Consider the following 24,354-nt stretch of genomic DNA (forward strand, 5'->3'; position numbering starts at 1 on the left):
TTCTCTGGGGAGCACCTGGTAGGGACATTCTGGGCACACAGCATGGTCATAAAAACGAGTGGCCCTGTGAGACACCCATCCATGGCTGCTCTGAATCTCCAACCTGGGAGCCTGTGCTTGATGGCATGGATGTACCCTGCCAGGCCAGAGTGCTCTCTGAAATGTCAGCACCTCTGCACTCTCAGAATCACCTCCTGCAGCCTGGCTCCCTTGAGGGCAGGAGCCTCCAGCTGCTTTCCCTCAGCCTTCTCTGAGCCCCTTCGTTTTTCCTCCTTTTCTTCATTTCCACTTCACTTTAGCAGCGTGGCGAGCCAGAGGTTCCTGTTTCAAGCAGCAGAACATTGTATTTCATTAACTCCACTACACACTTGGTTTAATTTCCAATTAGCTTGGGATGCTAGGGAAATAATCTGATTGCTTTGACTGGTTGGTGTTCTGGATGTGCTGAGCTTCCCTCCTGTCCCCCCAGCCCCTGCAAAGCTTTTCTGTGTGGGCTGCCAGGCAGACATGCAGGTTTTCAGCCACCCCCTTCCCTCCCTGGTGCTGTTTGATACCATTTGCTCAGAGCTGAAGGTTTGAGCTGCCAGAAGGAATCACTTGGAAATCACAGTGCTCCTACCTCTGCAGCTTCCCTCGAGGTCGGGTCTGGTCTGCCTGGCTGCAGAGGGAGTTTGTCTGGAGGTGGATTTAAAACTGTTGGGTTCTTCTTAAAGCTGTGATGTAGATTTAAGTGGAGAGGTTTGGGCTTGGTTTCATTTTTAAAATTTTTTTTATTATTTTTTAATAAGAGCCTGGGAGGTTTTTATTATCCTCATCCCAATCGTGCTTCTCCAAGAACCTAAATTTATTGGGTAATTCCAGTAAATTCCTCCAAAATTTTCAATAAATTTCCTCCAATAAATTCCTCCAAATTTGTGAAAATTCCTCCAGCCAAAAGGAGGTTTATTGGCATTCAGCTCATCTGTGCTCCAAAGGGATGTTGCTGTGGCTGCATTTGAATAATGTCATTGTGTACCCAGGGTAAACTGATTTACATCAGCAAGCCAGGGACCTGTTATTGTTATTAATTATTATTAATTCTTCAATCTGCTCTGCATTTTTATTTTCTGGGGGATTTTTAAGCAGATCATCATTTGGTAGCTCTTAGCTTAAAATTGGTATTCTTAATTGTGAGTCAAATGAGGCATTTTCCAGTGGAGTTAACTTGTAATTTTAAAAGCGTTTTCTGTTCATTAGCTGTTTATGCTTACATATCTGTGACTACTGGGTTGACTTCTGGTTTTTTATTATTTTTGAGACCTCAAGACTACACCAGCTGTTAGTTTTATGTAGTTTAAGTCTCCCTCTTCCAATCTATGGGATAAATTGGTTGGTTTCTCATCAAAATAAACATGGGCCATGTTTTGAAAAGCAGAGAACACTTTGTTTGCTGAAGAAACTTAGGGTTTTTTTTTTCCATCAGCCTGTGAAACTTGTCTAGTTCCTTGGTCCTATACCATTTGTAAAGCTTTAGCTTACTTTTATGTCCCCAGCAATTCTATCATCTTTTCTTTTAAAGAGAAAATAACTTCTTGTAACTCATCACTTTGTTCTTGCTGTTTAATGTAGTTGGGCTTCCTGATGTTGTGTTGCTGTGTTAGGGAAGAAGTGTTAACCCAGCTGAAGACTTAAGGTTCAGCTTTGATGTTGCAGATTTTTTAAATTTGTTTTTTGGCCAAAACCCATCTTACTAAATATTTTCAGTGGCACTTCCATGAGTGCCAAAGCACCCAGAGGATTAGCAGGTGATGTAACACCAGAATTGGTTCTGAGTGCTTCTTTATGGACTTTCTGCCATACCTGAGTGAGAGCTCTTAGTGGGGGATGCTCCAGTCCTTGACCTGAGCTCTCACTTGGTGGGAGCAGTTGGCAGAGCAGGAGCTGTGTGCTGGAATTGTGCAGGGCTGCTCTGTGTTGCTGTTGCTGCCTGAGGCAGTGGCAGTGCCAGGGAAGAGGTGAGGCTGTATGCTCCAGCCAGTGTTTGTGTTGGACTGCTTCCTGAGAGCTGTTTGCCTTTCAGCTGTGCTGGGGCTGTGTGAAAAGCCTTGAAGATGCTGATTGTTTTTGTTGGCATAGCCCAACACCATAACACATCAATATGTTCAGTGCAAATGGCCAGCAAGTCCTTTTTATAATAAATATTGTTTGAAGTTTGCATTTATTCCCCACCCTTTCCCTTATCCCCTTTGTTTCAGTTATCTCCTTGTCACTGGTGCTGAGGTGGAGGTGAGCACCAGCTTTCATTGTGGACTGTGGATTGTAGATCCCAGCTCCTCTGGCAGGACTAAGCTGCCACCAGATGCTTCACAACCCCCCCCAGTCCTTTTTCTGACACTCAAGGAGACCCCAGCCCATGTCCCCAAGCCCATCTGGCCTTCTGCCACTTCCTCATGGATGCTTTGAATGGAATTTTGAGTGGATTGCCACGTGCTGTCCCATCCTCACCTTTGAGCTGGACCCTTGCAGTTTTGCTGACAGGGACCCAAAAGAAGCTGAGAGCAAAATCTCATTCTCAGTTTGGTCTCTGGGTTGGAGCTGCTGCTCTCCACCCATGGGAGCAGCATTTCTGTGCATCCTTTGCCCATGGCAAACACAGGGATAGACTCCATGGACCCTGCAAGGAAGGAAATAGAAGCAGGGTTTAGAATATCCTGGAACTGCCCAAAAATATCTGAATATGGCACGTGGGGACATGATTCAGTGGTGGGCTTGGCAGTACTGGGTAAATGGTTGGATTCCGTGATTTTGGAGCTCTTCTGCAATCTCAGTTCTATTCTAAAAATGTCTATTAGTTACCAATTTATTAATTACTGCAACAAAGTGCCTGGCAGTGTGAGTGCAGTTGCCAGAGCTCCTGTCCCTCTGTGTGACTGACAGGTCCCTTTCTCTGATACTTTGGCTATGTAAATTTTTTTGTCAATTCAAAATTTTTTCCTCAAAATACTGTCATTTTATAAGTACTTTTTCATAAGGATTTTGAATTTTTCAGTGGCTCTTGAGGTTTGTCTTCAATGGTAACTTCAAAAATAAAATGATATTAAAAATCTCTTACTTCAGTTTTATTCTGTGTCACATTAACCATTCAGGAATTAGGCAAATTAAATAATGAGGAGGATAAGCAGCCTATCTTAATAAGTTCCTCATTAAAACAGTACAAGAAGACAGCAGCACTGATTGCTAATGATTTTGGTGACAGAAGGCTCATTCAACTAATGAAATTCATAAAATCTTGGATCAGAATCCTATCTCTGACCTCTAGGTGTGAAAAGCAGAACAATCAACATTACTGAGCCTGTGCAATGACTTTGGAATATATTGGTTTAATGACAAGCAGGGATGGGAACAAAGCAGGGAAAGTTCTGGTTGTGCTGTTCTTGTTTCCATTGTGCTGCATCAAAAGCATCTTTAGCCATCCAGACAATCAGATGATTTTAGATAAGATGTTTCTTTGGCTTAATCTCATAGAAAATAACACTATAAATCTTCATTTGAGCAGATATTTATTGGGAGTTGGGCTGGACATGATGTACATTATAAAATGTCCTGAAAATACCTTTTCATTGGGGATTTCAGTTTTCTGTGTCAAACTCAGCTTAAATCCCTTTTCCTGTTAGTTAGACAAATAAGACTTTAGTCTCATCTGCAAATTTTCTATTTTGTCTCTATATTCTGCAGTTCTTCTATTTTAAAAAATCTTCCCATGGAGTCTGTTGGAATAACTGTTGAATTTGAGTATGGAATTAGAAATTTTTGCTGCACTCCCACTTCTGTTTGTGTCAATCTGGACCCTGGACCTCCTCTCTGTGCTTCATTTCATCTGTGCCTAGAAAAGAGAAGACCTTATATAGTCCTAAATGCAGCAGGAATATTTTCAGGGATGAGTTGTGCTGGAGTGCTTGCTTTACCATGGCTCCATAAAGCAAAAGGATGTTCTGGAGACTGAAATTGAAATATGGCTTATTAAAAATTTAGCAGGAGTTGCCCATTTTAGAGAAATGGTTTGTTTGCTCTCAAACTGTGTGACCTGCCAGTGCTGCTGCAGAGCTGGAGGCTGCCAGGCACCTGCCAGCTCGTTTCTGGATCACTGCTAAGCCATGTGCCATGGGGAAATTGGGCAAGAGGCACACATTCCTGAATAAATAGGGCAACTGGAGGTTTGGGCACCCTGACTGCAAAGCTGAGCATCCCCTGGAACTGGGGGAGGATGTGGAGCCTGCAGGGTGGTGCTGTTCCCCGTGGGTGCCACAAAATCTCTTGTGGTGTCCTTGTCCTGGGTTCCTGTTCCTCCCTGTGAAGCTTTGGGCTCTGCAGGTTGGTTGTGAGGTTGTGCTGCATCCCAGAAGGCTCAGCTAACTGCTGTGGCAGCTGACAGAGCTCCAGGTTGCTCCCTGTGTGTCCCCAGCCCTGGCTCAATCCTGCCCAGCCCCTCCTGCTCTGCTAACAAGGAGCTCTTCTCCCCCCAGGTGGTAGCCAACGCCGTGGCCGCCCTGTCAGAGATCAGTGAGTCCCACCCCAACAGCAACCTGCTGGATCTGAACCCTCAGAACATCAACAAGCTGCTGACAGCCTTAAATGAGTGCACAGAGTGGGGGCAGATCTTCATCCTGGACTGTCTGTCCAACTACAACCCCAAGGATGACCGGGAAGCTCAGAGGTGCGGTGGCTTTTGGTGGCACTTGGGGGCTGCTGGGGGTGGTGCAGCTCTGAAAGGTAACAGGGCACTGTGGCAGCACAAATAAGACTTGATAAACTAGATTTAAAAGCAAAGCTGCTTTTGGTAGCAGGGCTGTTGCTAGAAATCTGCCCCTTCCCTCTGCAGAACTATTTTCTCTGTTTATCTTTTTTTACTTATTTTTCTGTTTAAAAAGCTGGTTATTGTGGGGACTGGCACTACTAAGAAGGGATCAGCCCAAGACCAAACCTGTAACAGTGGAAGCACTGTTTGAAGGATTTTCTGCTTCAAAGCAGAGCTTTCCTATTTGGTTTTGCTGCATTGAGAGGCAAGAAGCCTTTTTAGGTTTGTGGGTTTCCAAAATACTGCAGGTCTAGACTATTTTCCAGTTGAAAACTAGTCTGTGATGTGATATAAGTGAAAATAAAGGTAAGAAATTATCTTTCTTATTGTTCCAAATTCACCTTTGTGCTTTTACCTTTAACTGCAATGACTAAAGCTAAATAGAAAACTTTAGGGTTTGGGTAGTGGGCTGTTAGTTTGTGCACTTCAAGCCTCTTCCTCATCTGTCTCCAGAATCACAAAAAGCCAGATTGTGTTCCCAAGAAAACAAGGATTCAGCCAGGAAAGTAACTTGGAACAGGGAGACTCTGAGATGATGTATTTAATGCAGCTGATGTGGGGAGGGAGGGGGAGGAAGGATCACAAGCCCACATAGAAAATCCTGGCCAGACCAGTTGGAATTTGATGAGTTTCTTCATTGACTCTTTTTTTAATGCACTGTTTCTAAGAAGCCTCCCTAGTCTTGCTGGTTTTTTTTCTTTCCCTTGTGTTCTGTTTCTGTGCCAGAAACAGCTCTTAATGAGTGCTAGAAACCTGCAGAGATCTCCAGGATGTGAGCCTGGTGTTATCCCAGCTCTGTCAGAGGGACCACTGGTCTGAGCACCTGTGAACATGTCCCAGTTCCTCAGCTGAATTTCTCTGAAGAGTGATTTATCCTTTGCTCCTTTGTGTGGAGTTTATTTCCTGGAGTCAGACAGCACTGGGAAAGCCACTCTCCTTTCCAGCAAAATGTCACTCCTCTGTGCATGGGGAAACTGAGGCACAGAGAGGAAGCAGCTGGGGCAGGCAGGTGACCTTGGGCAGAGGCAGCTGGGGGTGTCCCAACCCTGACTTGGATTTCTCTGCTCTTCACTGAGCTGTGCTGCTTCCCTTCCAGCATGGCTGAAAGCAAATCTTGCAGGGAAGGAAACTTCAGGAGGCACAGATGGGAATGAGATTGTTCTGGGTTAGCAACGTGCAGGAGGGAGTGGGAAGAAACTCGACAGATGCTTTAAGAAAGACCATATGAACCCAAACTTCCTTTCTTTTTGGGATGGGCTGTTTAGGATGCAGTTGATTACAGGATCCATTATGGCAAGTGGGATTTGGGAGGATTTTTAGGTCACTCTTTTCTTGGGTATTCAGAGGAACAGAAATCTTTTCCTGTTGAAATGACAGCAACCCCCCCCAAGCAAGCCAGAAGCATGTATCACTTCTGAATGGTTATATGGAGGCTAAAGTGTTTTTTCAGTAGCTGTTTTCGTTAAAATTATGTTTGTAAGTGACAGACAAGATCACACAAATAGAAAATACCACCAGGAAAAAGCAGGAAGTGTGGAATTGTTCCTGAGCTGACTGTGGCAGGAGAGAAACTTGAAGCTGTGAGAGAAGTCCCTGTTTGTTTCCTGCTGCATTCGGGAGAACAGGACTTTGCCCATTCATTGTGAACAAAACCAAATCCAGGCAGTGTCTGAGAAGCTATGTGCCATCTCCTAAATTCAGATTTTAAATATTTGGCACCTTGAAATGCATTTGAACCCTTTTTGTGCCTCTGTCCCCAGCATTTGTGAGCGGGTGACCCCCCGGCTGTCTCACGCCAACTCAGCAGTGGTGCTGTCAGCAGTGAAGGTCCTGATGAAGTTCCTGGAGCTCCTTCCCAAGGATTCTGATTATTACAACATGCTGCTGAAGAAACTTGCCCCTCCTCTGGTGACCCTGCTGTCTGGAGAGCCTGAAGTTCAGTATGTTGCCCTGAGGAACATCAACTTGATTGTGCAGAAGAGGTAAAGGCTCAGGGGGTTTAATTCCCGTGTTGTCAAAGGCCATCTGGTTATCTCAGATCTCCAGATGCTGCCACAGAATTTCTTTTAATCCAGGCTCAGGTCCCTTGAGAGCCAGGTTAAACAGTCTCATGCCTCTGGTAGCCTGAACTCATTTCCTTTACAGCATGCTTGTGATACCAGTTTCGTGCAGTATTTCTTTACCTTCACCTTCTCTTTGTGAGCAGTCAGAATTGGCCTCTATAAATCAAAATGGCAAACAGGAGCAGTTCACAGTGACCTGCAGGATATCACTGTGCCTGTGTTACTCTGCTCAGCACACAACCACCATTCTGGTGCACAGTGGGTTGGGGTTCTTCCCACCACTTTGCTCCCATGTTCATGTTTTATTGCTGCTGATCCTTGCTGGAAAGGTGAGATAGCTTGGATAGCTTTTTGTGATTATGTTAGGGCAGAGTTACTGTGCACTGACATCTTGAAGTGAAAGTGGAAATGAATTTGTAGGTTTTGCATTAAGATAAGGATGCTGTTCTTTCACTGAAAATATTGTTGTTCACTGCCTGTCGTGGTTGGTTCAGCAGCTCAAATAGGGGAGGCAGAGATGTGGCTGTAGAAAGACTTGAATGATGCATTTCTGTATCTAAATAATCTTTTTGACCAGACTTCTTTCTTCAAATTAGTGTGTGCACATCGTAGGCATAAAATCAGAGTCAGATTGGTTTGGGTTGAAAGGGACCTTAAAGATAATCCAGTTCCAGTTTCCTCTGCAGGTTTCACATTCCAAATTACTGAGAGCCCTGTCCAGCCTCGTCTTGAACACTTCCAGGGATGGGGAGTCCATGACCTCCCTGGTCAACCAAGGCAAAATGACACCATTCTGTTTCTCAGTGGATATTTGGGGAGATTTCTAAAGAAAAGATGTCAATTGTTAAAACAGTTTGGTTTTTTTACCACTCTTGAGTGACAATATTATGTTCCCTGCAGGCCTGAAATCCTGAAGCAGGAGATCAAAGTGTTCTTTGTGAAGTACAACGACCCCATCTATGTCAAACTGGAGAAACTGGACATCATGATCCGCCTGGCCTCCCAAGCAAACATTGCCCAGGTCAGCTGGGGCACTCCTGCTTTGGGAGGGGAAAACCCTGCCCTGCTCCTTGTGTGAGGGTGTTTGCAGCTACCCCTGGAGTTAGCATCACTTTTAGCCATCACTGTGCCTGGTGGAGGGCTCTGTGAGTTCTCTAATGGGAGGTGGTGGAGTTTCCCCCAGAATTTAAATGTTAATAATGTGGCATGGATGCATCGTGACCGTGAGGTGGATCTTGTTTCACTGATGACAATTCCAGGAGGAGAACTCATGGATCCTGTCAAATGAGTCACTGCCAGTGCTGAGGTTGGAATGAGAGCCTTGTTTCAAGTGAGAGGGGTGTGCCTGTAAGTGAGGCATTCAGAAAGGCCAAACATTATTGAAGTGTGAATTTCAAGTTAGTGAGATTGTTCTAACGCTTGCACAGGCACTCTTCAGAGCTAAAAAAAAATCTGCTTTTGCTTAACTTGCTTCCAGAATGGGAATAGCACAAAGCTGAAGCTGAACTGAATTGAGATTCACTTTGCAGTGTGGATTCTTCCTGTATTTGATGTTAGTTTAATGCAGATCCCTTCCTTGGAGGAGGTGTGCACCCCTGGCCATGAGGCCTAACACTAATGCAGAATGATTAATGCCTCTGGTTAGTGCTATTATTGTCCTATCCTAATTGTCACAGAACAATTTCATTTCATGTGACATTTTGAAGCAGCTCCTTCAGCTCTCTCCTGATGGTTTTTGGAACTGAGGAAGGTAATTCATGCCCTTTTTGTGCTGGGGGCATGGAAAATATTTTAAAAATCAGTTTCTATGTGAACATATTCAGAATTTACTCTTTACTGTTGGTAGGCTCCACACCAATTTGAATTTATAATGTTCCAGTAATATGGGCTGTTTGCATGAAAGCCTGTGGTGTCTGGAGGGCAGTCTGAGATCTGCAGACTAATGAATGAATCTCTCCAGCTTCTGAGGAGGCATTCATAAAACAGCACAACTGTTAGCAGGAATATGTCCTGGAATGAGACCTGAGAGCAGCTTCCACCCATGTCCTCCTGTGCTGCTGGTGGAGATTCTCCATCCCTGTGCCCATCCTAGACCAGGGCACCAGGATGGTTCCAGCCCAGGCCTTGGGCAGAGATTGGGAAGCATCAGCTGCTAAAGGCAGGCGCTCCAAGTGCTGTGCAATGTAGATCATCCAAGGAAATAATAAAACTTCAAAACACAGATGTCCTGTCTCCTCCTTGCAGATTTATCTGTCTGCAGTCTGGCCCTTCATGGCCTCTTTATCTTGTCATTCTTCTGACCAATTTATTTGGATGAGAGATTTTTTCAAAGGACTGTCTGGCTTTGTGCTGCTCCACTCTCCCTCATCGTCTATTTGTGACATCACGATTAAATCCCTGATGTCATGTTTGGCATGAGAAACTGAAATAAATTGAGCTTTTGAGGGAATATAAATTACATATGGTCTTTTCTTGAAATAATTTTTTGTAAGCTAAGTGATTTAAGACAAAGCTTTTTAGTTAAAGGTCTGTAAGATCCCAGCAGATCCTGGGTTTAGCCCTTCATCGGTTTCCATTAGCAAAACACTGAGACAAAATCATAAATCTTAGTTTTCCAAGGGGAAGTATCTTCATGCTGTTATTAATCTGTGTATAGATGTTCCAGGGTGTCCTCAGATCTCCTCTGCATCTTCTGTTTGGATTCACCAGGGATCCAAAAGTTCATCTCAGCACAGAAAAGGAGAGATCAAAATGGTTGTTACCGAGAGCTTTGCACGCAGCGAATGTCTTTTCAGTGTAGGAAGGAATAGAAACATTTAAGTTTGGTAGGGCTGATTTTTCCTCGGCTCTTGTTCAGAAGGGTTGAAAATAATCAAGACCAGGCCACCTTTTGACTTTGTCCAGCCTACACCAAGTGTAACCCACACCAGTTTGGATTAGACACCCCTGTAACCGAACCAGCGGGCTGATTGCAGAGTTTGGTAGCTGTGAAAGGACATCCTGCTCATCTTTTGGTGCCCAAGCAGCATCACCTGTGAGGGTGGGCTGCTCTCTGAGTGTCCCCAGGGGCTGACATTGGTGTGGTGTCCCCACAGGTCCTGGCAGAGCTCAAGGAATACGCCACCGAGGTGGACGTGGACTTCGTGCGCAAGGCCGTGCGCGCCATCGGCCGCTGTGCCATCAAGGTGGAGGCAAGTATCTCACCCTGGGGGTCCTCTGTGTCTTCAGAAACAATGCTGGGCTTTGCCACCTCATTTCCATAGTGCTGCAGTTTCAGTGGTGGCCCTCAAGTGGCTTGGATACACCCTGGTTATGGGCAGAGCAGCCCTGAGCAGGGTGTGAGATGTGAGGATGTCATGGGACGGTGGGTGCTGCTCTCATCTTGCAGGCACAGCAAGGCAGGTCATTCATCCTTGATGGAATATTTTACTGTATTTGTTTTAGTGGAACAATGACCACTTATCCATCCAAATCCTTTAATAGCTGTGACCTGACCTTTTGAAGGGGGAAGAAGAAGATATTGTATAGAGAAACTCAGTATTATGAAACATTTTGTGTCATCCCTCCCCTCCATTTCAGAAGAACAGAACACAGAGGCAGAGAATTGCAGAGATTTGGGGCACTTAAATGCAATTTATACAAACAGAGTGACTCTACTTACATAAATCCATATAACTTGTAACTTCATTTGGAGTGTGCTCTCTTTTACCTCAATGCTTATGCAAACAAGTTCCCAGGAACCTCTGCAGTTTTCCAAAACAAGTCTGAAATGTCCTCTGCCAGTGGAACATTCACCTAAGTGCTCATAATAGAATATTGTTTTTTTAGTGATGTGTCTGTTAATTTCACTGTAAGTGAATCTGAAATGCCTGTCAGGAGCTCAGAAATCCTGTGAAGAGGGGGAAGATTTGTGCTGTGGTGTTGGTACTTTTCAGTAAACTGATGACTGAGTGCAAAATGTCACATAAAGTGCTCTAATTTCAGCTGAGCTCATTTAGCTTTTGCTCAAGTGTGTTCCCATGAGCATTGCCTGACAGCAGATTTAAATAATAACCTAATCGTGCCTGGCTTAGTGTGGTGTCAGTGCACAGGATTCTCTTGTTTCAGCTAAACTACTGCAAGCCTGTGCACAGAGGACACCAACTTCTGTCCTCTGGAGAGAATCAACTGCCCTTTTGTGCAGCTCTCTCTTCCTTCCTTCAGCTCTCAAAGGTTTGTCACTGCCAGGGGCTTTCTTTGAAGCATGGCCCCATGGAGCAGGGGCTGCTGCTTCTACTTCATGTCTGCACTTCAAAATACCAGAGCACTCCTTCCATGCTGCATCCAGGCAGGAGACTGTCTGGATGGAGCCACAGCAGTGACAATAGAAAACCCCCCTGAGCATGGAAAAGGGCTACAGGGAAGTTTAAAAGGAGCTGGTGACAGTGCTTTTTGTAGCAGGGCTGTGCTGGCAGGGTGGGAATTTGTTTTAGTTCTCAGCAGGGACTTTCTCACTAGGATTTGGCCCTGTGCCTGTCCTAGTTGCACATGGAAGGTGGTGTATCCCTGCAGCATCAAGGTGATTTTCTATGTTTTTACCCTTTCCTGCCCTCATCCCCCCCATTTTTCCCCATCCCTGATACCACAACGGTCAGATTTGATAAGCAGAGGACTAGCAATAATGCCCCAGTGACCCTCTAATTGTAATTGTGCCTCTCCATTGGCCATTTTAACCTTGATTTTTGGCTCTGCTGCTGCCAAGGGTGAGGTCTGTTTCCTGCTCTGACAAGAACCAGATTTAAAGAGATACATAGAACAACTCAGGACAGTTGTTCCTCATCCTTAGGTTAATCCCTGTCCCCAGTGCATCTGTGTTTACTAGAGGCTGTTTACACTGTGAATTATGACTAATGGCAGAGCATCCTCACAGCCATCAGTGTCCAAGTTCCCAAAGCTCAGAAATCTGATTTTTGACAGAGGACACAGCCAGTGGGAGCTGTTGATGAATGAGGATTCACAGAGCACCTCACCTCTGCCTTTAGGGATCCTATCTTTTGTCTAATTGTCACTCCTAGGAGAGTGAGACAAATAAATTGGTCTGCTGAGAGGTGCACCACAAAGCAAATGTGGTGTTCCCTTTGCTCCTGGTGCTGGTTTGGGATATGAAACCAACACCCACACTGAGTAGCAAGATTTTGCCCAGGCTTGAGCAGTCACATTGTTTTAGGGGATGTCAGAACATCATTTTACATGGATAGGGTTGGATTATTGCTAGCTGAGCTCAGAGTTAGTTTGGGTTTGTCTACAGCAAACTCTGGTGGAGCTGCACTTGTCTGCCTTGTGAATTGGTTTGCTCCAGTGGCAGCATCACAAGAAACCATCATGCCATGCTTTGGTTTTTAGGAAAACAAGCACCACTCCTGTGGGAAAAGGAAATGAAGTGGATGCAGTAAAGACAGGGATTCCTCTGGAGCAAAGGAGAAGCAGAAGGAGCCATCTTACAGGGATATTTGTCTCATTTCCAAGAGATTCTGCCAGCAGCCTGGTTCTTAGAAATCATTGAGGCTTATGGCTCAGTGTGATGTGTGCTACTTCAATAATCTTGTGGGCTTTCATTTGGTTTCTGCAGAAAAACAAAGCAATTTTGACATTGGTTGCTTGTCCTTCCTCACTCCAACTTGAAAGCTGTTTGAGTTGGGGCACTCTTTCATCAGTTTGCAGAGCTCTGCTGTCCCCAAGGATGTCCACCTTCAAAAAGCTGTGTGTTTACAAGGGATGGGGTGAGCTGAGATGGTTTTTCTTAGAGGGACTGCTCTGCTGGGCATGTGCCCACCACTGCTCACTTTCCAAGGGACTCTTTGGCTAAAAATCATTGTTGTGTATTTCAAAGTGGAAGTTGTGCTTTTCCTGGAAAAAAATACACTTCAAAGCATCTAAAGAAAAGAAAACTAAACTTTAATTTGGTTTTCCTTGAATTGTACAGCTCTCAAAGCTCTGTTAGTTGTAGGCTCTGACAGGACTGCAGTGCTTGTTGCCAGCAATGCCTGCTGCTGTAGATTCTGTAGCATGGATATGGCACAGATTTACCCCCTTTAGGTCACTTGTTAAAATATCAGATGAAAGTTACTGAGATGAAGAGGTGAAATTTGAAGCTTTGAAGCATCTCTCTTGCAAGGACTTTGAGCAGGGCTCCCACTGTGAGCCAGGTCAGTGTGTGGAGCCAGGTCCATGGTCAGTTCCCATGAAGTGGAAGTGCCTTCCAGGTGACAGCCTCAAATCCCTTCTGGAGCAGAAGGGACCAGAGCAGGACATGGTCAGGCTGCCATTCAGTGTCCCTGTAGTGCCACAGTGCCCATAAAGCTGAGCTAAGGAGGGAGAGGTATCATAAAAGAATATTGCAGCAATCACCCATTTTTATGTGATGCCTCTCTGACACCAATTGTATTGGGTTTTTTTTTTCTGTTTGGTGTGAATTTCAGGGGAGAGTTTTATGACTTACTGCCAGTTTGCAAAGACAGAGCAAGTGCTGGTTTGTGGTGATCTCCCTTGTCAGCCTGTTTGTGCTGACAGACCCTGTGTGAGGTACCCAGGAGGGCAGGAAGCTGCCAGAAGGTTTTAGTCTCTGACCCAAATTCTTCTGGTTTGTCCTTGAGATTTTTGCCCATTCTCAAAGAACCGATTCCTGTGACTAAAATGCCATTTCACTCCTCCTCCTCCTGCCCAGCCTTTAAGTGCCCTGTAAGTTGAGGGAGCTGTTAACTCACTGGAATTGAAAAATCCACCTACATTGCTGTTGTTTGTGCCCCACAGTGTTTGTCTCCAGCCTGGATCCTTTATGAGTGTTCTGAAGGCAGTGTTGGGAGCAGTCTGCTTCTCACATTAATCACCAGCTGTGTAATGAGGCTTCATGTGTGCTCTGCTAATAACCAAATCACTGCCCTTATTTGAGACTCTGCTGCTGGAGTTGGTTGCTCCTGTGATGTCCTGTCTCACTGTGCTGTTTGGGAATAGACTTCCCTGAATTATCTGCCTCTAACTCCACTCCTGGTTCCTGGAGCATGACAGTGTCCAGTCCTTGTTATCTTGCAGTGCCTGTGAATTGAACTAATTAATTGAAAGCTGCATTAGGAGCAGCTGAATTTCTATTTTTAGCTGTGCATTTCACATGTTGTTAGTGACCTCACCCCAAAAATACTGAACCTGTTGCTGCTTTTTGCTGCTGCTTTTGACAGCACTGTTTTCTCCTGCCTTCTGGCTTTGCTAGAAATTTTCCTGCAGTCCCTATCAGAACTTTCCCAGCTCTGATTGCCTGGCAAGGGAATCAGAGAGCTCATTCAGTGGCCTGCACCAGCCCCAGGGTGGTACAAAAAGCAGTGTAGGTGATGTTCCCAAGCTCTCTTGTGTGGTGACCCAACTTTCTGCTGGCACAGTTGCTTCTCTTGCTTTCTAGAGGAGCTGGAGCCAGCTGGTGTCCCCACTGTACCAACCCTTTGTTCCCCTGTAGTTCATTTCTGGACAGTTTGTAGCTCTTGTCCTCTGGGCCTTTTCTCATACACATACCACATTCCTCAGTGTGTGCTGTGGGAGCTGGAGTGTTTCTTCAGCTTTTTAAACTGTGTTTTTCTGCTGTCTGCAGCAATCTGCAGAGCGCTGTGTGAGCACCCTGCTGGACCTCATCCAGACCAAGGTGAACTACGTGGTGCAGGAGGCCATCGTGGTCATCAGGGACATCTTCCGCAAGTACCCCAACAAGTAGGTGGAGACCCCCTCGGGGGGGGTCTTTTTTGGAAGCACTTGGCTGCCATCATCAGAATAGAGCAGATCTCAGCTCAGCAGGGCTCTGAAGCAAAGGTGATCCCACTCCTAGCTTGGTTGGAGGCTCTAGATGTGGTGTCAGCCTGGCTTGTTATTAGTTTGAATTGAAAGGTTTTCCTTCCCCACCACTCCACACTGAAGGCTGGATCAGTTCTTGCAGAGGATGCCAGAAGGAAAATTTGGCCAGCTTTACAGAATCAGGCTGTTCTGGTTTTAATCCCATCTAGCAATCCATGAAGTGTGCAAGTCTCCTCATACGGGGCTGTGAAAGTTCGTGGCTCCCATGGTCTGAGATCCAGTCAGGTCATGCTGAACAAAGCACTGGTGGCTTTTCCCACCAAGTGTTCCCTCTGGCTTGGGCAGAACTCAGCTTCTCTTGGTTCTGCAGTAAGAGTTTGTCTCCTCAGCCACAGAACTGCAGCAGTGTTTTTCAGCAGAGACTTCGTGATCACCTAAAAAATAATTTGGGACATCTGCAGACTTCCCTGGCAGTTTCTGCTGTCAGTCTCTGCTTATGGAGCTACCCACACATGGGAATAGGGGAAGCTAAATTAGTGTAGGATATTGTCTGGTTTACAGTAAAGCCTTGGGGGGAATGCAATACCCAGTTCAAAGTTACCAGGCTGAAGCCTCCAGCAAGGCTGCAGGATCTGATTCAGACTCATGGTTTGAACTGTTGGATCAAATATTCCCATTAACAAACAGAACAGAAGGCAGCTTTATCTTGAACTCCACTTCTGGGTGGTCTTGCTGATGGATTAAACTGCAAAGACCCTGTGAGATCTCAGTGCTCAGCTTTAGGAGGAAAAAAAATAGTTGAATGCAAATGCTGCTTGTTGTGTAGAAACAAAAAACATGAGTTCAGAGCAGAATGATGTGGGTAGAAATGGAGTGAAACATTCCAGTTCATCCCAGTAATCCACCTGTTCTCTGACAATCCAGGTATGAGAGCATCATTGCCACTCTGTGTGAGAACCTGGATTCCCTGGATGAGCCAGATGCCAGAGCCGCCATGATCTGGATAGTGGGGGAATATGCTGAAAGAATTGACAATGCAGATGAGCTGCTGGAGAGTTTCCTGGAGGGTTTTCACGATGAAAGTACTCAGGTAAAGTTGCAATGTGCATTTTATCTGGAGTGTTTAGTGCAGTGTGTTTATGGGATGGACAGTAAATGTTATTGCACTGGTCAGACAATACTTGTCAATTAAGGCTTCAATACTGAACTAAAATAAAACTCTTGGGAATCTGCAGTTTTGCTTTGTTGTCTGTGTCTCCAAAAATTCCCATCTTGGAAGGAGAAGAGGGGTTTCCAGAGGTTGCATATTTCTTGGGGGAATGGCTGTACTGGGGGTATGACACAAACCTCAGCCTGCTGCTCAGGGACTTCTCTGTGAAAGTGTTCTGCAATAGGCACGGCTTTGAATCTCATTGTACTGGGTTTCACTGGCAAAGAGCAGTGTCATGCTGTGAGGAAACTGAAGCCATGTTTAATATCAGTAAAGGAATTTCTAATCTCTCCTGTGCCCCTCCCTCTTAGGTGCAGCTCACTCTCCTGACTGCAATAGTGAAGCTGTTCTTGAAAAAGCCTTCTGAGACACAGGAGCTGGTCCAGCAGGTCCTCAGCCTGGCCACACAGGTAAGCCAAGGTATCCAGTGACCCAGAGCCCTGCAGACACTCTGCTGGGCTGCTGTGGGATGCCTCCCAGCTGCCAGGCCAGGCAGCTTTGCAGTAGATCAGATTCAAGGGTGTTCCCTTCTCTCCCAAAGAGGCTCTATTTAAAAGCTGCTCTGTGCCTCTTACCATCTGGAATCTGCTTTCTCCTTCTTAGCTCTTGCTTTATCTGAATTCCTTCCCCATTCACTCACTAAATGGGAAGTTAGGGGCAGAGTAGAATTATCAAGAAACCAGAATTCTCTCTCCTTGAAGGTGCCTTGCAGTGAAACATCTGGAGCTATAACAGAGTCAAAGAGCCTGGCAAAGACTTTGTTCTGAGATCAGCAAACTTGAAACAGTGCTATGAAAAAGAAAGAACTGAGTTTTGGGGTTTTTGTCTTTGTACTTGGATGCTGTCAGCCAATGTGGCATTTTTGCTGGAGGCTGTAGCAGTGGGTTAAGATCATGGATTCATTATGCATGAGATGCTGAGTTATGAGCTCAGATCACTGCAGGCAGGGCTGGGCTTGAGCTGGCAGACACAACTGCTGTAGTTCTAGAGGACAGAGGTGATGTCCTGGTGGCAGGGGTGGGTAAGAGCTCTGCTGATCTTCCTGCACTCCTTGGCTACAATGACTGGGGTAAAGTGCCCAAAAAAACCAGCTCCTCTCCAGACCTGCTGTGTCAAGTGATAAAAATAGTCTGCCAGCTGAATGGGCTGTGATTGTTTCTGAGCAGAAAACCTGGAGTCAATCATCAGCTGGCCTTTTTGATCCTCTTTGCTGCAAGAAATCATGGCTGTGGATTTGCTGCACTTAAAACTTTTATTCATTCCTTTGGGGAGTTGCACTGGTCAGCAGCAACAAACCCATGACCTGCTTTTCTTGTTCAAAACTTGCTGTTAGGCAGGATCTGAGCTGCTCTTCAGAGAGGAGTGGGCCAAGGGCATGCTGTAGCATTTTCCTGAGCCAACAGAAGAAAGGTACTAAGTGCTAAAACCCACTGTGCTGACTCACAAAACATTTAATGGCACCCTCAGAATATAACAGGCGTCTGGGTTTGTTTCTCTGTTTGTCACCAATGTTGATTCAGTCTGGCTTTTTGTATTTTATATGAATAACAAGTCAATGTAGGATAACTGGCTGTAAAACATTGAAAAACCTTATGCTTCAAGGTCTGATTTCTAGGTAGAGATGGTGTTTTTCACTTGAGTGGGAGAATAATTACATGTGTGTTTCTTTCCCCAGCTTGTATTGTTGCACTTCGAGTGTCTCAGGGCTTGTCTGCACAGCAGACTGCAGGTGTGACTGTAGCTGGAGCCAGCTCTGGTAAAAATAGTAGTGGAGCAGCTGGGGCTGGCAGAAACACAGGAATTGAGGTCTCAGACCTCTGCATCCCCATTACTGTTGCATGGGTGGAGAGCTGGGCTAACCAGGGCTCATTGTGTTGCTCCAAGGTGCATGCAGACCCTGGAGAGAGGAGAATTTGGAGAGATTTGAGCCTCTTTTTGCAGAAGGTTTACCAGTTTCCAGTGTGGTTTTTTTGGCTGTGAGAAGAAACAGTCAGCCTTGAATCTGTAGGTGCCTGCAAGTAGGAGAGTGTAGCCTTTCATGTGTGCCCTTGCAGAAACCCTGCCTGATCCTGAGTGCAGAGTCTGGGAGGGATTGTTAAAGTGTAGAGTCCACAATTCTAGCATCAAACAAAACCAGCTCTGCAGAGATAATGTGTGAGACAACAGAGAGATTAATTTAGGTCCTTACAAGCAAAATGAGCTGAGTTCAGTCTCATTCCAAGAGGAGGCTTGAGAATGTCTTGAGGCAGATGGCAGATGCAGATTCTAACAGGGCAGCAGTGAGAGCCCAGAAGAGAAAAAGAAATGCTGAGAGAAAGGCTAGTGAGGTGTACAATATTTTGCTGGAATTTTATCGGGGGGAAAAAGCTCCAACATTTCTCCTGCTATTCTGCTGATATGAAGATTAAAAATCTGAGCTCTTCTTTCCATGAACAGTTCACTACGACATAAAACCACAGCACCTCCCTCTCCCTAGAACATGATCAGCAAACCATCCCCACTCACTTTGCTGCTCTGGGCAGAGCTGCTCAAAGAGGAGAGAAATAATTAGCACTTCATGCAGAGGCAAAAGTATCTGCAATAAAACAAGGGTATTATTGACAGCTGGAGAACTGATGAAGTACCCTAAGTGTGTATCATTAGCATCTCTCCATACTTCATTAGATAACTAAAAGGCAGGATAAATTAAGATCTCTTTTGCTATAAAGAATATGGCTTATTAAGATGTGGCTCTGCAGCATCTTTTTTGTCCAGCAGTGCCTTGGGGAAGTCATGTTTCCAGGAATCTTGGATCGTTATGCAGTGTTGTGTGTCTGCTCTTAGTGTGCACCAGTCTTTGCCACTCATGCTCTTTTCTCTGGATTTCTCCTAACACTTAGTTGCAGGAAAATTTGGAAGGAGTTGGCAGCTCTGTGGTTTGGGGCAATGGTGGGGTATAAATCCTGGGATTTCTCCTCCCTGACCAGCTGAGCAGGAAGCCAGGCATTAGTGCTCTGGTTCTCGTTTTTAATTTTAAGATGTTCACCTCAACAAGCAGTTTGTAACATCATGTTGAAATTGGTGGCTGTGGCTGCTGGCTGCTTGGGGATTTTTAATCCAGAAGAATAAAGTGATTACAGACATTAGTTGATTTGAGACCTGTGAGTGATGCATTGCTCTGTCTCAGGATTCTGACAACCCAGACCTGCGGGATCGTGGCTACATCTACTGGCGCCTTCTTTCCACGGATCCAGTGACTGCCAAGGAAGTGGTGCTCTCAGAAAAGCCACTGATTTCTGAGGAGACTGATCTGATTGAGCCAACCCTGCTGGATGAGCTGATCTGCCACATTGGGTCTCTGGCTTCTGTGTACCACAAACCACCCAACGCTTTCGTGGAGGGCAGCCACGGCATCCACCGCAAGCACCTGCCAATCCACCATGGGAGGTGAGCTCAGGCAGCCCTGGGGATCAGGGCCTGGTTGGTTCTTCCTAGAAAACTGTCCAAAAACTGCCAAGATCTTGTAGAAGATCCTAGAGGGATTTTGTTGATAGTTTGCAGGTCGTTCAAGGGGCTGTTTCATTGCAGAATGTAATCCTGGCTATGGAGTGTCCAAGTTCCTGGATCAGAAGACACAGGAAGTATCAGAGTTCCTGTGTGAGGAGAAGCTGGGATGTTTTATGAGAAGACATTAATTATAAGTGCTCTTGACATGAATTTGAGTAGAAAAGCAGAAGCTTTGGATGGCTGGTGCAAGGAGGACTAGAGTGAGAGGAGGCATCTTTCAGAAGATTTTGTACGAGCTTTGCTTCAGTATCAGCTCAGCTTTATGAGCCTGTCTCCTGGAATGCAGCATCACTTTCCTGGAACAGGAATTCACTGCTGCAACATGAAATGAAGCAGGATTGGTAAAACCCCCTTTCTCACTTGGTGAAGTGCAAAAGCCATCTAAGCCTGAGGGCTCAGAAAAAGATGGGTAGACTGCCATGATCTGTCTGACCTTTGTGAGGTGGGGGAAATGCTTTGGCTCACTGCCTGGTGCTCCAGTGCCTCCCTGGGATCACAGCTCTGGCAGCAGGTTTGTTCTGCAAGAGCAGGCAGTGCCTCAGTCCCAGCTGGGGCCGTGGTGCTGCTGAGCCTGTTCCCATGGTCCCTCATTCAGGTGAACAGTTTGCTATTTGCACTAATGGTATTAATTGCGAAAATGAGTGTATTTTGCAGTAAGAGGCAGAGTAGCCAGGCTTACCTCTTAATAATATTCCCAAAGTGACATTTGGAGTGCTATTTTTTGCTGTTGCACTGATAAATCAGTGTGCGATGCTGCTTCTTTTCTATTTTCTGACACCACTTCTCTGCTATTCTTAGCAACTAAAGCTATTTCTGTGGTGGCTGGCTTTGGGAAGCTGAGTTGTTTTCTCCCTGCCTATAAAATCAAGTCTGGCTGCACTGACCTAGAATCAGCAACTACAAATGTACCAGTTGGGCAGGAAAAGCAGTGGCCACTTTCCTACCTCTGCTAATCAAAGATTTGTCCCAGAATGAGCTGGTTTTTGGTGTTACCAGCCTTCCTGTACACTGGTTTTCCAGGTCACTACAGCAAATAGCATTTTAGGGGGCTTAGCTCAGAGAATTCAGCTTTTTGAAGGAGCTGAATCTTCTTGCATGTAGTATCTCTGTGCTGGACTCTCATTGCTCATGCTCAGTCTGCTGACCTTAAGTATTTTCTGACTTTGGCAGAACCATTGCTTAAAAAAACCTCAAAAAACCAAACCCCCGGGCTTCAGTCAGCAGTGCAAGCTGGGGGAAGGTCTGAGGGATGCTCAGCAGAGCGTGCTGCACATTGATCATGCTGATGCAGTGATAAATTTAAAAATGAGTGGGGTTAGTTAATGGCACACCAGGCTTCTCTGGTGAGAGCTCACCTCAAGAGGCCCCAATATTGGGTTTTTCTTCATCAGTTTAAGGCAAGTTAAGGGTGTCCAGTGAAAGATAATTCCAAATAGTGAGGTGAGGTGACTTTCTGTACAACTCCTGCACACCAGTGACCATTCTGGTGGCTGATCCTTGTGGTACAGACTGATGGGAATGGGGAGATGTCCACAGTGAATGTGGTTTAAGAGGGTCAAGACATTGTTGCCTTCAGTGGTGCTTCCCTGGGTATAAGGAGGAGTTCTGGTTGGCAGAACACCCCCCATGGCATTTTGATTCATTCATTTTCCATTCCAAGCACTGTAGGGCAGGTCTCTTGCAGCTCTCAGCTGATGGGAAGGCCCATTGAGCAGCTCACAGATGGTGAAATGTTCCTGCCTCTCTAGCAAGCCCAAGTGTCACAGAGCTGCAGATGTATCCTGAGGGTGGGGTGAAATCTGATGGCTTGGCAGTGTTTCCTCCTGTGGTGGCTCCCACCACCCCTGCTCAGCCATAATCCAGCTGGGAAATTTGGGAAGATGTTAACAGGGCTCCTGGGAGCAGCAAGTCTGATTAGACTTGGGCAGGAGTCTCTGCTTCCCTGTTTCACAGGTGGCTGCAGAAAATTTTTGATTCTGGTTCAAGCTGTGCATCCCTTGTGACTCCAACACCTGGGAACTGCTGGAGGCTGAACTCACAGGGCCAAATCTCCAATTCCCATGGCCAAACCCAAGACTGTAAGGGGAAAACTTGTCAAGTTTTTTTGCCCCTTTTTAACCCACATATTCTTTATTAATTTCTTTTCTTTCATAGAAAATGCAAAGCTGTTTATAGGAATCTCTTTAAAGAGATTCTTTACAAATGGAAGTCTGAGGTTTTGCCTTTTTCAAACAAACCAACTGAGCTTTGTCCTTTCCTCATTTCTTGTTGGGCTTTGGGGCACAGCAGTTACACAAGACGTGGAGGGACTTCTGTGTCTCCATCAGGAGAAGGATGAGTAAGTGTTGAAGGGGTGGAGTGTTGGAGGGATTATATCCTGGGAAGGAGCAGAGTGGTTGGTGATGTGCCTCTCTCAGGGAGGCTGTTCCTGTTCCCAGCCTGGGGGTGGGAGTGGATCACAGTCACCACCTCTCCTCAGGAGTGCTTCAGTGAGCACTTCAGCACACTCAGCACTCTCCCTGCTGAAGGCAGCAGCAGAAAGGACAGCTACTATTAGTGCTATTGGGGCTCTAAAGCTTTTAATGCAAAGGAGCTTTCAAGCCTTCTTGCTGCTGCCTGGTAACTAATTCATTCTGCACTCCTTATGCTCCATCTTCTCCTCCTGGCACTGGCATTGGGAGCGGCTCATACTCTGTACTGAATCTTTCCCCTCAGTAGCTGAGTGAGGATAAGAGAATTTTGGCTACTCAGAATCAGAAGCTGCAGTGCTTGCAGAACAGCCCCAGAGTTAAACACCTTGTCAGGACATTAATTCCCACAGCAATTGTGGGCACTTACTGCTGGCTGCAGGAACATGAGCTAAAAATCATTTTATCAGTTCCTGCTGGAAACAGGATATAAAATTTTAATTATCTAAAATATGAGCATCTCTGTATTTAAAGAATAAATACATTGTAGTGAGTTCTCCAGGAGCTACAGTTATTTTTTTTTACCCTCTCCTTGTTATCAAATTCAGTGACAAGTGGATATAAAAGATATAAAAGGTAGCCAGACTGCATATGATGATAAATTTTGGAAGCTGTATAATGAGTGATTCTAGACTAGTAATTAGCATGCCTGCTAACTCAGAGGAAAGGAAATTATTGATAGAAGGGAGGAATCAATTTTAGATTGAGTTTTTCAATTAGGAAAGACTGATGGACCTTGCTGCTGGTCAGGAGAAGGTGATTAATCTAGATCTGAGGGAAGTGCTGGAGTTAGCACTGGTTAGAGTAAGGGCTCAAGGGTTTTATCAGTGTTAGATCTCTGAGAAAATCTGGATTATTTATTTTTCCCTGTGTTTTCATGTCATTCTCAGGCCCAATGGGCTGGAAATCATCTCTGTAGGTTTATTCTGAAGTAGGAAATGCTTCTTTGCAGTTCTGTAGCCAATGTGATACCCATGGCTCTCTGTTTTGGAGGGGGTCTCTGATTCTCAGGGTGGGTAGGATTCACCCCTTGCAAGATTCCCTTTGTTGGGCTGAAAACCACATCCAGTGCAGGGAAAATCTTTGTTCTCAAAGTGGTGAAGAGCCAGGTGCCATAGCCCTGCCTGGTGCAGGACAGTGACCACAGCAGCTGCTGGCACCACCTTTTGCCTGGCTTCAGCAAGAGCCACCTCTTGCTGTGTCTCCCCATGCTGGCAACCTGGAGACCAGAGGTGACTGATATTTGTCTTTTCTGCGTCTTGTTCTCCCCCCACAGCACTGATGCTGGTGACAGCCCTGTGGGCACCACCACCACCACCAACCTGGAGCAGCCACAGGTCATCCCATCCCAGGGTGACCTCCTGGGGGACCTCCTCAACCTGGACCTGGGACCCCCTGTGAATGTGCCCCAAGTGACCACCATGCAGATGGGTGCTGTGGACCTCCTGGGAGGAGGGCTGGACAGCTTGGTAAGCAGCACATCCTCTTGAGCTGATGGGGGATAATTGGAGCTGTGCTTATCTCTGCAAAGCCTTGATCATTTGTGCTTTTAATGCTCAGTGAACTGAGCTCCCAGTGCTGAATCCTGGAGCTCCAGGAGGATTTAACCAGAGTTATTGTACCAACTTTCAGCAGGCTTTTCCTGCTCTACAGTGAATGTTGCTGCATGCTGTAGAATCCCCATGGTCAGTGGATCTATTTGTTCTGTGCTTTTTCTGTCTGTAGAAAAAAAAAAACCCAAAAAGTTGCTTTAAGGATGTAAAAGTGTTTTTGCTGCTTTCTATTTGAATCAGGCTTCCTTTCAAGAAAGCATTTATTCCACCCAATTCCCAGTCCTCCTGAATTACAGTGCTAAAGCTCTCAGGCTGTAACCCTGTCTTCCCATTTGTGTATTCTCCAGAGCATGCCATGGTTTAATATCAGTGACATTTTAATTGCAGTGAGGTCAAGAGGGAGCTCTCTGGGCACTCCTCTCTGTGCCAGAGCTGCTCACCAGGCACCTGCCCTGGCACTGACAGGGTCAGGCTGCAGTGGGAGCAGTCACAGCTCCCCTCTGCTCTGGGGAGGGAGCTGGGCATGGGCTGCAGGGAGAAAATCCCAGAGCAGGGAGCAGCAGCAGGGCAGAGGTCAGTGCTGTGAGGCAGTGAGGAGTGCTGGCTGTAAGGGTCACAGCACACACATGCCCAGCTCCCTGCTGCCTTCCCCACAGGGGGAAGAAGCTCTCCTAAGTGTATTTGCACCATGTCAATCAAGTAAGACTGCCCCAGGGGACACAGTTGGGTGTTTCTCAGGCTTGGAGTGGTTTGGTTGTTGAGGTTGCTTGAGGTTTGGTTGAGGTTTGGTTTGTGATGGGTTGGGCTGGGTTATCTCTGCTGGTTCAGGTGCACTTTCAGTTCTGAGTCAAGCTCTGAATAACAGAGG

The 24,354-nt window shown here is 45.9% G+C and overlaps 1 protein-coding gene across 3 annotated transcripts in view; it reads left to right on the top strand.

The window, feature by feature from the left end:
- The window catches only part of AP2B1 (adaptor related protein complex 2 subunit beta 1), a 76,056-nt gene that overhangs the window by 18,270 nt on the left and 33,432 nt on the right, over positions 1–24,354 (top strand). For all 3 annotated transcript variants that reach the window (XM_030230846.2, XM_030230849.2, XM_030230847.2), the window contains exons 6-14: positions 4,503–4,693; positions 6,595–6,816; positions 7,798–7,918; positions 9,993–10,088; positions 14,513–14,628; positions 15,634–15,799; positions 16,231–16,329; positions 19,086–19,345; positions 23,210–23,402. In XM_030230846.2, coding sequence (XP_030086706.1) covers positions 4,503–4,693; positions 6,595–6,816; positions 7,798–7,918; positions 9,993–10,088; positions 14,513–14,628; positions 15,634–15,799; positions 16,231–16,329; positions 19,086–19,345; positions 23,210–23,402 — 1,464 coding nt within the window. The remainder of the gene's footprint in view (positions 1–4,502; positions 4,694–6,594; positions 6,817–7,797; positions 7,919–9,992; positions 10,089–14,512; positions 14,629–15,633; positions 15,800–16,230; positions 16,330–19,085; positions 19,346–23,209; positions 23,403–24,354) is intronic.

Source organism: Serinus canaria, chromosome 19 (genome assembly GCF_022539315.1).
Source record: "Serinus canaria isolate serCan28SL12 chromosome 19, serCan2020, whole genome shotgun sequence".
NCBI classification, from domain to species: Eukaryota; Metazoa; Chordata; class Aves; order Passeriformes; family Fringillidae; genus Serinus; species Serinus canaria.